This window comes from Rhinolophus ferrumequinum, chromosome 26 (assembly GCF_004115265.2).
Source record: "Rhinolophus ferrumequinum isolate MPI-CBG mRhiFer1 chromosome 26, mRhiFer1_v1.p, whole genome shotgun sequence".
NCBI lineage: Eukaryota > Metazoa > Chordata > Mammalia > Chiroptera > Rhinolophidae > Rhinolophus > Rhinolophus ferrumequinum.
Window position 1 is genome coordinate 12,328,198 of NC_046309.1, and position 13,447 is coordinate 12,341,644.

The 13,447-nt window shown below is 48.0% G+C and overlaps 1 protein-coding gene across 2 annotated transcripts in view; it reads left to right on the top strand.

Annotated features, from left to right (window-relative positions):
- Nucleotides 1-13,447, top strand: part of SLC13A4 (solute carrier family 13 member 4) — a 37,565-nt gene that overhangs the window by 21,887 nt on the left and 2,231 nt on the right. Inside the window, exons 8-15 of one of the 2 annotated variants that reach the window (XM_033098766.1) lie at nt 1,092-1,276; nt 3,740-3,859; nt 5,001-5,102; nt 6,342-6,443; nt 7,239-7,336; nt 7,534-7,664; nt 10,836-10,997; nt 12,204-12,341. In XM_033098766.1, the coding sequence (XP_032954657.1) occupies nt 1,092-1,276; nt 3,740-3,859; nt 5,001-5,102; nt 6,342-6,443; nt 7,239-7,336; nt 7,534-7,664; nt 10,836-10,997; nt 12,204-12,341 (1,038 nt within the window). The remainder of the gene's footprint in view (nt 1-1,091; nt 1,277-3,739; nt 3,860-5,000; nt 5,103-6,341; nt 6,444-7,238; nt 7,337-7,533; nt 7,665-10,835; nt 10,998-12,203; nt 12,342-13,447) is intronic. The other variant, XM_033098767.1, reaches the window with a different exon arrangement.

The following is a 13,447-nucleotide window of genomic DNA, read 5'->3' on the forward strand; positions in this document are numbered from 1 at the left end:
AACTATGCCTCAAAGGTGCCTCAGGGACACTGCAAATATTTTATTTGAAGATCCTGAGATTTTAAGGCAACTGCTTGTCTCTGAGAAGGGGATGTTCCTGGCACTGTACCCCTGAAACAAAATGCAGAAGTCAAATAGAGGTGGACGCTGGTGTAAAACCGCAGCTGTCACTTATCACCCGTGACGCACAGTTTTGTGTTCGTCAAAATGGTCTCAATTACTTAACATCCATCATCATCGTAAATTTCGCCATTTATTAAACACTTATGATGTACCTTTTCCCCATGGCTGTCCTACGATCTGGCCTGCTGACTTCTGCTCTAGGCCGCTCTGAGTCTCATGAAGACTCCCTGAGGGGTGGCCAGGCCTGCAGGGCAAAGCGCACGTGCTTCTTTACTTTATACTTGAGACCAGAGGACAGTAACCTCCGACCCTGATGGCCATCATCTGGACCAAGCAGGGCCTGAGAGGACCACAGCAAGGCTGAGGCTTATAGGCAAGGAGGTGTGGGGAAGTGGGGAGGAAACACCAATAGGCAAAAAGGAGAAATGACTGAGGAAGGAAGGAAGGAGAGCGTCACGTACTTCAACCCTCTGCCCAATGAAAGCTGGATTCCTTCTATCATCCAAGGCTTATTTTTTTTTTAGTCATCGCCCAATCAGGATTGTCCTTCTAACTCCACATAGAACAACCATCTTCTATTTGTTATTCAGACACAAAGTGGAGAGCAACCACTTTTACTGGAGTTCAAGGAAAAGACAGAACATGCTGTTAGTAACATTAACAGCCACAAAAATAATAGCTTGCCATTCATTAAATGCCAGGAAGTATTCTAAGTGCTACATATGTATAATCGTGTATATTACTTCATCTACTCTTCACAACAATCTGGCAGAGAAAATAGGATTTTCCCCATTTTACAGAAGACACTGCAATTCGGAGGGGCCGCCCAAGTTGGGAAATGGTAGAACTGGCATTGGGATTTGTCTCTCTGACACCCTTTCCCCTGCACCCTGGTGCCCGTTTTTCACGCTTTATGTGCCGGACAACCCGAGCTGGGTTGGAGAGACCCAGTGATTTTCCTTCGGTAGGAAAAGCCACCAGTCCTGAGCCCCGGCGCCAGGACCCAGGGAGTCAACAGGAAGTACAAGTCCCAGCACGACCAAATGATCTGCAAGGGCCTCTCTCTGAGCATATCGTACGCGGCTACCATCGGGGGCCTGACCACCATCATTGGCACCTCCACCAGCCTCATCTTCTTGGAGCACTTCAACAAGTAAGTCGTTCACGCGGTCAACACACACTTACGAACCATCCACTCCATGTCAGGCACGGGACGGAGTGCTAAGGATACAGCAGAAAATGGGGCCAGGGCAGCTTCTGTACCGAGAGGGAAAAGAGACAATCAGCTTGAACGTGACGTGTCGGGCAGGATTCTGCTGGGAGAGCCCCCCTGGGGGAGGTCACTCAGTCTCAATGCCTCCCCAAAGAGGCGACAAAGGAAGTAGGCCTGAAGTATGAGTGGGAGTAAACTAGATGCAGGGAGATTTTCCAGACAAAGAAAACAGTGTGTCGGAGGGTTCAGAGCAAGAGAGCAGAGCACAGGAGAGAAAATGAAAGAGGGCAAAAGGGGGCCCGGGAAGTGGACAAGAGATCACGATAGGCCTCGCAGGCCCTCTAAGGAATTTATACTTCATCCCACAGGCCGTGAGGAACCTTTGAAGAAGTTTAGGCAGGAAGGGAGATGATCAGATTTATAGTTTTGAAAACTCATTTTGGATTTTAGAAATGCAGAATGGACTGGAGAAAGCAGGCAGCAGGTAGACAATTTAGGACACTGGTGCACGTGCCCAGGAGAGCGCTGATGGCGGCCTGCAGGGCAGTGGACGTGGGGAGGAGAAATGGTCAGACTTGAGAGATATTAAGAGGTAGACTTGACAGGCCTTGGAAGGACTAGAAAGAAGGTAAAGCCAAATCTAATTGTCAGGCTTGTGGCTTCTGCAGCCGGAGACACAGAGTTGACCTGGACCTAAATGAGGGGACCGATGAGGAAATGGTGACGTAGAGATTGCGATGTCCAGTTAAGAAACAGGAGATCTGAACCTCAAGAGAAATTTTAGGCAAAAGACATAGATGTGGATAGATTTGCAGTGGCCTGCAGAGCTGTCTTCATGGACATGCAATGTGTGCGGTCACTCAGGGCCACCAAGCTTGCCTAATGCTCTGCTGTCACCAACCTGAAATTCTTAAGAATTTTTGTACAAGAAGCCCCACATTTGCACGGGGCCCCACAAAGGAGATGGTAGTTGGTTCTAGTCGTATGCATATAAACTGAAGTCGTAAGAGTGAAGGGGATTACTCAGGACAACACACAGAGTAAGTAGAGCAGGGGGCATACATATTAAGTCCAGGCATTTAAAACAGACTACAAAAGAGAGAATAAAACAGGAAAGACAGGGAAGAGAAAAATCTAGTGTCATTCCACCCAAGCGAAGAAAGAGATTCGAGGAGGAAGGAGTGGTCTAGAGTGTTTAAAGTTGCTTGAATGATCAAGCAAAATAAGGACAAAACTGTATCCATTCGACTTGGTGCCACGGAGGTTACAGGTGACCTAGGCAAGAGCAGTTTGGTTAAGTGATGGGAAAGAAGCCAAATTTCAGTGAGTCGAAGAGTAAGATGGAGGTGAGGAAATGGAGAGTTGGCTGTGAAAGGAGGAGAGATATGGGGTGGTAATAAAGGGAGATAATAGAGAGAGTCATGTAGCGGTTTTAAGATGGAGGTCATTTAAACGCTGATAGGGACCATCCAGATGAGAGGATCATTAAAGATTTGGGAGAGGGGGATGACTGATAGAGTGATGTCGCTGAGAAAACAAGAAGGAATGGGAGCCAGAGCAGAGTGAAGAAATTAAGCATGGACAAGAGGAGACACACAGCTTTCGTTTCAGTGGGAAGGAGAAACAGGAAAGAAAAAGGGAGGAGGAAGAAGGGAGAAGTAAGGACATGGAAGTTTAAGACTCGATTCCCCAGGGTCTGAGCTTCATGGACTCAGAAGGGCCCCAGGGTAAAGGAGCACAGGCATTATCTAGACTATAGCCATGGCTTACACAGGGTGCAGCCTCGCTCCCCAGGACACACCCCCCCCCCCCGGGCTGGGGGCCACAGCTCTGCCAGATGCTGAATGAGGACTCCTCAGGGCAACGTCCCTAGGACCCTACGACGGCAGAGAAAAGACCTGGAGAGTCCACGTCTTGGTTTTCCTATGTGCACAGTTAACACCTGGAACCTTCATGAGATTCTAGAGGCTGAAGTTTTCTGAAACTGATGCCCCATGTCCCCCAAAGCCCACATTCCTTCAGGGACTTTATAAACAAAGAGCACCAGACTGCGCTTTCATTCTCTGCTGTCTTGAAAACCAGATGCGTACACTTATCAGAATCTTTATGGAAATTAAGAGCAAACAACTCCTGAGTGAGTCTCCTGCCTGCAAAGCATATACACTTCCGTGAGTCAATTCTGGTTGCTAGATGCCTTTTTTAGCTTACTTCATAATTCCTGGCCGGGCTCTGTACGGTTGCAACTGTCAAATAAGTGAGCACTAGATACATGTTTTACCGTATAGTTATTACCTCTACGTTAGCTCGGCTATGTCTTTTTAAGGAGCATTTAGCTTATCACGTCCAAAATAGCACATGGAAATCCACCTTTTCTAATCCCTGACCTGGTTCTTCCCCCTACAGCCAGTATCCAGCCGCAGACGTGGTCAACTTTGGCACCTGGTTCCTGTTCAGCTTTCCCATCTCCCTCATCATGCTGGTGGTCAGCTGGTTTTGGATGCACTGGTTGTTCCTGGGCTGCAAGTGAGTCCCAGGGCCCTGCCAGCAAGGCAGAGGCTCTCCTGTCCAGCCAAGGTCACAGCGCAAGCCCTGGAGGGTGCTGCTTGGGAGGAGCTGCTGAGTAAACACAGAGGATGCCCCTGGGACTGGATGGCGAGTCAGGCATTGTCTGTTGTAGATGCTCTGAATACACACGAGTTCTGCACTTGACCATCAGCTCTGCAACGAAATGGTCTTAATTCCCACCACTGGCTAGACGAACCGTCCGATTTATAAAGTCGGAACTGAAGGGTGCTCCGTGCAGTTTCTTTGCTCTCAAAGCATAGAGAGTAATTTCAATTCACTTCTAAAATAATGTGATTCCAAGTAGGAGTTGCTTTAGGCTTAATTTTATAGACACGAGGGATTTATACTTAGAAGTTGTGTGGAATATACTCATTTCCCTCAACATGACAAGTGGGAAGTTCCTCTTGCAATATTATTTCTAACATTAATCTACTTAGCAAACCTTTTCTTCACAACCAGTAATCCACTCCAAATTGGATGCACGTCAATAACGGGAAGATATATATAAAGTTTTGCTATTAGTCCATAGAACCTGAAGCCCCCATTGGTCAAGGAATGTTCTCTGAGCTGACATTATTATTATTATTATTATTATTATTATTATTACTCAGAGACTGTAGTCAAATCAATGAGGGCTGAATATTTCTATACCTCCAGTGTTGCAAATAGAAAACCAACACACACTTTCACCCTACACAAGCCTTGCCTCTAGACGGAGAAACATAGACCACACACACGTGTATATGTAGAACACACGAATATATAAACATCTACACACATATGCCACATCAGTCTCAATTATGTAAAGACAAGTATGGAGAAACAACGCCACATAAATACACCTGCACAAGTCCACAAGACGTCGCTTCACACTGATACACCAGGTGCATGACCCAAAAACCTCGGGGAGAAGGATAATGAGAGGCTGTGTAACTTGGCAAATAAAAGTTGTATGACAGGTGGGGTTGGAGGGCCAGGGTGCTAGTGGAGAGGAGAAAAGTCATCAGAGCAAGCCAGTAGTTTAGTATGTGCTTAATACTTGACCTCTGGGCCTCAGAAGTGTGTTTCCTTCATTCTTTCGCTCATTCTCCCTTCTCAGTTTTAAAGAGACGTGCTCTCTGAGCAAGAAGAATAAGACCAAAAGGGAAGAGTTGTCAGAGAAGAGGATCCGCGAGGAATACGAAAAGCTGGGAGCCATTAGGTAAGAAATCAGCCACTCGCCTTCTCTTTCTCCAGGAGAGAAAGCGAGCACAGAAGCACCTTGCTCTTGACGATCCCTTGAGCTGGGGGAATTGTCTACAACCCTGAACCCGAGCGTTTAGAGATGTTAATGAATGCCAGAGTCTGGCCACGATTCCAGGTGGTCACGCTTCCCCTTCACCATATTGAGTCCAAGGTATAACCGTGGCATAGAGGGTGGAGGACCAAGAACAACTCAAGACAGCACGGCCACCCTGCTGGCTGAAGTCTCTCGAGTCAGGATTCTCCACATTGCGCAGAACGGGCCACCGCAGGTCCAGGGGCCCCTTGTAGGGAACTGGGCACTTTGTACTATATTTAGAGCATCGAGCAGCATCAATTACAGACTTGAAGACATAGGGTCTGCGAGTTCACTCACCAACTCGCAGCCATTTCTATCAGCTTTCCCACAGCCACCCAGCGTCCTAGTTTGTGCTCTTTCTCCTTTTATGGCAATTGGTATATACAACTTTGGGTGAAAGGATTCAGGTTTAGGCTGTAGTCTTTTAAACTTTAATTTATAAAAGGAATATATGTTTATTGTAGAACTTAGAAAATACAGGAAAATATACAGTAAAAATTGACTTGTATTCCTAGCCTCCCAGTGTTAACTGTTAACTGTTACCGTGTGTTTTTCCTTCCAGGCCTTTCTGGTGCAAAATTATATGTATTTTTGGTAAAATTCAATCCACACTGAACAGTTTCATACCTTGCCTTTTCTCACTTAGCATTAGTTATGTCCCCAGGTCATTAACTCTGCTGTTAGCAGCAGGATTATTAGGTGTATCTCATTTTAACATACGCTGAAATGTATTCAATGTCATGGGATATCACTGGATATGGAGGTTGTTTCCATTTCTTTTAATATTTAATTTTTTAATAGATACTTTCTGTATGCGTTTCTGGTTATTTGCTTCGATAAAAGGACCAAATTTAAGGCTTCTGAGATATATCATCAAATTGCCTCAAGAAAGTTGTAGCAATTTCTACTCCCACCAGCACTGTTCGAGGGGCCCATTTCACTGCATTCTCCTTGCAGGCTGTATTTTAACTTTTTTATAAAATGTGTCATGTTGTGTTCTCTTTCCCTTCCCACCTACATTTCTCTAGTAAACATGGCTAACATTTTCTGGCACGATAGTGAAAAAGCTAACAGAAATTTTCCAGTTCCTGGAGCTGGTCTTTCTGTTTTATTTTATAGCTACCCTGAAATGGTGACTGGATTTTTCTTCATCCTGATGACCGTGCTGTGGTTCACCCGGGAGCCTGGCTTTGTTCCCGGCTGGGATTCTTTCTTTGAAAAGTAAGTGATACTGTTTTCTCCTTAAGAACAACCCCTCACGTAAACTCTTCTGGCACTTTCCAATGGCATCCCCTGCTAGACTCTCAGGGACAGACATGGAGCCAGGAAAACACTTTGTTCCCATGAAAGTCCCCTCTTTTTAGGGAAGCTGCAGTGTGCAATCAGGAAGAAAATAGTCAGGAAGAGTCCGAGTCAGGGGGTGGGATCCAGGGCTGCCATTTATCCCTCTCTGTCACCTTGGTCTTGTTACTTAAGCTCCTGGAACCTCAGCCATGTCATAGATGGTTATGAGAGTTAACAGAGCAAATGTCCATAAAGTAAAATACCAACTGTGAAGAGACTGCGGCCAGCGGGTGGCTGAGGTGTGGGGGGAGACGCAAACAGGGGCTCCGGTCCCTGCATCTTCCCCTGAGGGTCATGGCCACAGCCCTCCAACTCACCCAGCACAGCTTCTCATTTGAGAAAAGACACACGTGGAGGTGTGAGCCTCGCAGGAAAGAGGGCCCATCCTTTTCTGTTCTCTTTCCTCTACGCAACTCCTTATCACTCCTTCTAGGCCTCGCCCCAATCCACGGGCCTCTAAATTCACACTAGGGCATCCACCCTAGCCAGGCCGTGCCTCCACACAATACCATTGCCCATTAAATCCACCGCTGGATAGGATGGCAAAACTGGCAAGGAAGGTTGCCGTGGCCTCTAGTCTAAAAAGAGGCCTTGTGTTCAGACGATCCCGAGACATCGTGTTACCCCGGGGTCCCTGAGCCTCCTCCTCCAGCCTGCTTGTCTCTTCGCTAGGAAAGGTTACCGTACCGACGCCACCGTCTCCGTCTTCCTTGGTTTCCTCCTCTTCCTGATTCCAGCGAAGAAGCCTTGCTTTGGGAAAAAGAAGGATGGTGAGAGGAGTTCAAGGGGAGAAGTTGGGGCTGGCTCCCGTCAAATTACACCCAAGTCAGCATTTTCAGGAGGAGCCTGACCAAGGCTCAAAATAGCAGAGCGGCCTCCCAAATCAGCCGGTTCCTCAGTTGGGCCCCTATCTCCACAAAGCACTCCGCTTATGGCTCACCTGGCCCTCCCTCCCTATCTACCTGAGATCCAGGGGAAGACAAGGAGCCCTCGCTGGGGATGGAGCCCATCATCACGTGGAAGGACTTCCAGAAGACCATGCCCTGGGAGATTGTCATTCTGGTGGGAGGAGGCTACGCGCTGGCTTCTGGCAGCAAGGTAACCCTTGAATTCTGTTCTCATTGGCTCAGGTATTTTCCCAGCTACTTTACCTAACAGCTTCTGGGTGGGAAGATTCAAAGGAGCTGAGGGAGAGGTGAATGTTCACCCAAGTCCCTGGGAAGGGAAGCAGTACCGCCAGGAACAGGTACCCTGCCCTCTCTGAGCTTCTGAGGGAACAGTTACAGGTCAGCTGGGCCACAATGCAGGGCACAAGGGCATTCATACCTCCTTCACGGGCCCACACTACCACAGGCAGGTTTATTAGCTCTGTAGCCATCTTTTTCCACAATTTTGAGAATGGCGATAGGAGATGTGCCTATAAAGGCCCAGAGACACCCCAAAGGACACACAGCAAATTGTCCCTCAGTCAGTCCACGTGCATATACTGAGCCCTTTTGGAGAATCTAAGCTGATATAAATGGTCCCTGATTGGGAGGATTTGGGATGCGCTCTTTTAAAGGGAGCCGATGGGAAATAGTTGAATTTCCTAAATGCCAGCCCTTCCTGCAATAGAAAACGATCCTAGGAACGAATCAGGTTACGGTTCACTCTGTTTCTCCCTGCACTCTCTGTACACATTAAGCCGTTCTATCCTGGGCTCCCTTTTGCCCACCCATTCACTGTGGTACAGTGGTCTCTGCATCACTAACAACGTCACAGAGCCCTACACTTGGAAGGAACCTTGGAGGCCAGGGTCCCATCTTCTACCCAGTGTGAGAGCTCCCTCCATGACACCCTGGGCTTAAACACCTCCAGTGACAGGCCACTCTCTAAGCAGGGAACAAAGAATAGTTGTTCTCTACTTTCAGCTCAGGTCTTTTCTTCTGTATGTCTCCCACTGACAGTGCTACCTCTATTCTCTGGAAAACTCTCCAAGGTAATAACTACTGACATAATAAAAAGTTATTAATTCCCTTAGATCATCTTTTTTCCCCAACAAAAATTCCTTAGTGCCTGTAACCATTCCTCATAGAAGTAGTGCCCCCTTACCAGGCAGGCTAGTTCTTTCCTCAGGACTCACTAGTTTGCCCTGGGCCTTATTCAAACACGGTCCGGAGGCAGTCAGAGAAGAGCAGTTATATCACCCAAGCCCCGTCTCTCACGTCTGATCCAAGCACCATCCTGTATTTTCACGGAAGCTTTTACAAGTCTTTACTGGCTCTCATATCAATACGGATATTGCAATTGCAGTCAATGAAAACCCTTCATTCTTTTCATTGTTAGCCACTGTTAAGCCTCAGGTCCTTCATCCAATCTTGTATACAGGCTTTCAATATTTCTAATTCCAAGTTCAGGATATCATATTTAACTTTATTGAATTTCAGTTGTTAGTTTTGGCCTTGAAGCTAATCTGGCAAGATCTTTTTCTTTTCAACCAAAATTGTGCACGTATGACAGATAGTATAGTTGACATTTCTGTAAAACCCTGACTCTACTCATTCTAATAATACAATTCAGGTACAATGTATATGATTCCTACTGAGTTTGAAATAATTTCAGTCTTGACAGTAGTGAGGAAAAGCCAATGTAAAATGTTTTCATACCAAGAGTTGAAGAAATTAAGACTTCCTTTGTTGTGTGTTTTCCTAATTTTGCAGTCTAATTTATCAGTTTATCTCAAATTATGTATAAAATAATTCTAGAGAAACAATAATTGCCATTCAATCATTTCACTTTACTTACAAGTGCTATTTGGGTAACAGGATAAATCAAACTCCGTTTCTTGATAAAATGTAGTGTTTCCACTCAGCTAACTGGTTTCCCTCCCATCTTTGTCTGCTGAGCAAGGTTTAATGTGTTACAAGAGATAACAATTACAGAGTTCCCACAGGCCTCAAGGCTCTGCACCAACCATTAAATGATGTAGTCCCCACATACTGCATTTGCGACTCTCAGTCAGTTGAGAAAAAAACAAGAAGTGCTCCAAGGTAAAAATGGCTACAAACAGAGAATTCTGACGTCATCGGTCATCAGTGTCTATCCTCGATCATCAGCTTGCCATGAGGTAGCCAGGGTGCTGTGGAGATCAAATGAGCTTTTGGTGAAGTTGGAGAAGAAAAAGTAGCCACTGCCAATGGAGCGAGGCTGTCTTTAATAGTAAAACATGAGTAGGGCTTACAGCTTGAGGAATCATAAAATGCCACACCTTGCTGTCTGCCCTAGTCCCCATTTCTGATTGCATTTGCAGTCTCTAGGGTAAGTAGGAAAAAAATCACAGCACGTCAACCATAGATGGGAGAGGAACAGGGAGGGAGATTTCATAGGCAACCTGGGGTTTTTAGTACAAAAACTAAATGGTGACCTTAATTTGGGGGGGAGCCGGGGGAGAGCCCTCACCATTGGCAGAGGAACAGCTTCCAAACGAATGAATTCTTTCAAGTGGGAATATTCATTCATTGGATATGTATACATGTTGCTGGTGGAAACGGTTCAAGAGTGGCAATATGCCTCATATCCTGCGTTGTCAGAAAGCACTGGCACATCACAGAGCCTGATGTCAGGCACCATGGAACTTGAACCTAAAAGGGGCTGCATTGCCGCAGAATGACGTGCTCCCAGGCCTGCACCGAGATAGCCTTGGACTCCCCCTCTCCTTCATTACTCGTGTAGAACGTCTTACGTCCGGCCCCACCCGCCGCAAAACACAGGAAAGGTTACTATCCATAGATGTTGACAGTTTTTTTTCCCTTTCTCAGGGGTGATAAAAGGAATAGATTTCAAAGGCAGAATTAAGGATTGCATTTGGCAGTCTGTTGATCGGCTGCCTAGAGGGAGAGTGTCAGAGGCTGGAGAAAGAGTAATGAGGTGGCAGTTGAAGAGCTGATTGCTCCAAGATCTTCAACCCCTGCCGAAGCCGACATGGGCTCACAGCAAAGCCCTACAAAGGACATGGCAGTTAGGGTGGGTGGCTCTCCACTCCCTGTGACAGCGACTGACCAGGGAACCCTAAGACCGAATGCTGTACTATCATAAAAAAAGAATTTTCTGGGCTAGATAAAAGATCAAGTCGCAAAATCAAGATTGCTGCTGGAACTAGGGAGGCAAATTAGAGGACTCCTGCGTGGTGGTTCCTCCCAGCCTCCCCGTGTTCCCGACCTCCTGGACTCTAAGCGCCAGTGAAATGTGTTTTTCCTGCTTTCTTCTGACTGTCCCCGTGTCGGCCTGCAGAGCTCCGGCCTCTCCACGTGGATTGGGCACCAGATGCTGACCCTAAGCAGCCTCCCGCCGTGGGCTATCACCCTGCTGGCATGCATCCTCGTGTCCATTGTCACAGAGTTTGTGAGCAACCCAGCCACCATCACCATCTTCCTGCCCATCCTGTGCAGCCTGGTGAGTACAGCAGGGTTCCCAGACAGGCTGCCCCAGGGGCGTGCAGTGACAGGCCTGGGCCAGGGAGCCGCTGCCACGGCTGTATTCTCTTCTCTGGTCATTTCCACTGATTGGTATCCATACCACAGTTTAGAAAAAACTTACCTTTTTCAAATAACAATTGACAGTAGAGAAATTAATAAACCATAGCAAGGGTTCTAGAAAACCTTTTCCAAAAGACTAGAATTTGTTTAGGGGCAGCCCTGAATGGAAACAAGATTGAACAAAATAACCTTAAAACTCTAGGATTCCAACTCCCCACCACCATCATCCACTTTTCTCTCCTGAGATAAGACCTAATACCAGGGGCCAGAGAAGTAACTACAGAAAATGGAGGCAAAATGCTCCCAGAAGTACACTCGGCTGCAAGGGCCAAGACCACAGCTCTAACTGCCATCACTTCCGCCCAATTCCAGTGTCCAGAAGGTTCTGAGATTGGGGAGTAAGGGCAGCCTCTTACCACGACTTCAGAACAATGTTATAAATGGAACGAGGGAGGGGCAGCTGCCAGATCTTAGCCTGGCTCAGCAGCCCCTAAGGTAGTGCCCCACACACCATGTGCGTCCCGAGATGGAGCCTGTGACGTCAGGCTCCTCCCCATCTCCAAGGAAACAGTACCCTCCCACTTCCTAACGCTGGAGGCCCCCACCCCTTGCTTTGTTCCTTCAGAAGCCTCCGTCCAGCCCCTCCCTTCCACCTCGAGTGTGTGACAGGGGCGTGGGTGTGCCCTTCGGTAAAACTCAGCCGCCCTGAGGGCCAGCCCATGAGTTCAATCCATGGAAAGCAAGTGTCTCACCTAGAGGAAAGCCCCTTAATTCTGCACCCCGAGGGTGAGGGATCTCTACTTCAACCAAAGCAGTTTTGTGAGATTTGTGCTTGAAGACAGACTTTCTCACCTGAAGGAGAAAATGTAAAAGCCACTTCCTTAGACCATCACCCCCAGGAGGACCTCGGAGCCCGTTTGCACAGGCAGTAAGCTGCACGCGCACCTTCGGCTTGGCCAGCACGGTGTGCCCTTGGGGCTAGTGATTTCACCAGCCCTGGCACGAGGTGTCTGGCCAAGGCCAGCCAACAGGAAGCCATTTAAAGCACACTGGTGGCGCTGCGCCCAGGAAATGCAAGTCTGACGTCAACGCTCGTGTTTCTGTGCGTTCTCTCTCGTTCCAGTCGGAAACGCTGCACATCAACCCACTCTACACCCTCATCCCGGTCACCATGTGCATCTCCTTCGCGGTGATGCTGCCTGTGGGCAACCCCCCCAACGCCATCGTCTTCAGCTACGGGCACTGCCAGATCAAGGACATGGTGAGTCCCGGGTGCCCTCCGGGCGGCCCGGCTGCCAGGCTGACTGGCTCCACAGCCGCCTCCCGAAGCGGGTTGTTGGGCAGCAGTTGTCCCTGGACTGTCAGCACGCAGTCTGGTGTGGTGGAAAGAGTGGTACTGGTGAAAACGTTTGGGGTTGGTCCCTAAGGACCAAGAACAGTAATAATGTGCCCCACAACCCATCTGGGAGAAAGTGGGGACGTGGAACAGGGACAGGACGTGGGCCCGTTCCAGAAGGCATGAGCCTGCCTACAGTCTTTGCTTCACTTTCGTCATCGGACCAGTGGGGGCAGTCATTCAAAAAGCTGCTGGTTTGTTCCTAGAAGGTGAAGTATGAGAAACTGCATGAACCTAAGGTAAAAGGTTATTTTGAGAGAAGAGGATCCTTCTGTGGAGCTCTCCCCCAAGCAAGAAACCCTGAAGCAACAATGGCAAAAGGAAGCCCCCACAGCTCGTTTTTTAGTTTTCAGCGGGGCTCACCAGAGGGCTTTGCGGAGACATCTTCCTGCTGATTCTCTGGCTGGGCATACCCACCTTGCACTCCTCCATGTATACTCACTGCTACGCTTCGTAATACCCGGGGTTGATGGGGGCTGGGCAAGGATGAAAAAAACTAGTACAGATTCCTGGGGCCTGACTGTCTGAAACAGGGCCCACCCACCCTTGCTGAGAGTCTCAAACATTTTTTCACTAGAGTCCAAACTCATTCTCAGCAGCCCTGAAGTATCACATGGAGGAAAGGAAGAGCGAGCTTCCAGCTGGTGGCAGATATTCAGATCCTTTCTAGCATTCAAACTACTCACCTAGGTCACCTGTAATTCTTCAGGGAAGGGAGGTCATGAGCACCCCTCCCCCCATCTTACTGAACTACCGTGTCTGTCTCTCACACTGAGCTCTGCCCCAATTCTTCTGTCCCCCACCCTCTCCCCCACCGCTTCCTCTGCCGTGCGCCCCCACCATTCTACCCTGGAATGAAATGGCCAGAGGCAGTAATTTTCAACAGCACCAGATGACAAGAAGTGAGCCAGGCCTGGGTTCTATTCCCAGTTTCGGCACTGACTCGAGACGTCAGTTTCCTCACCTGCTAA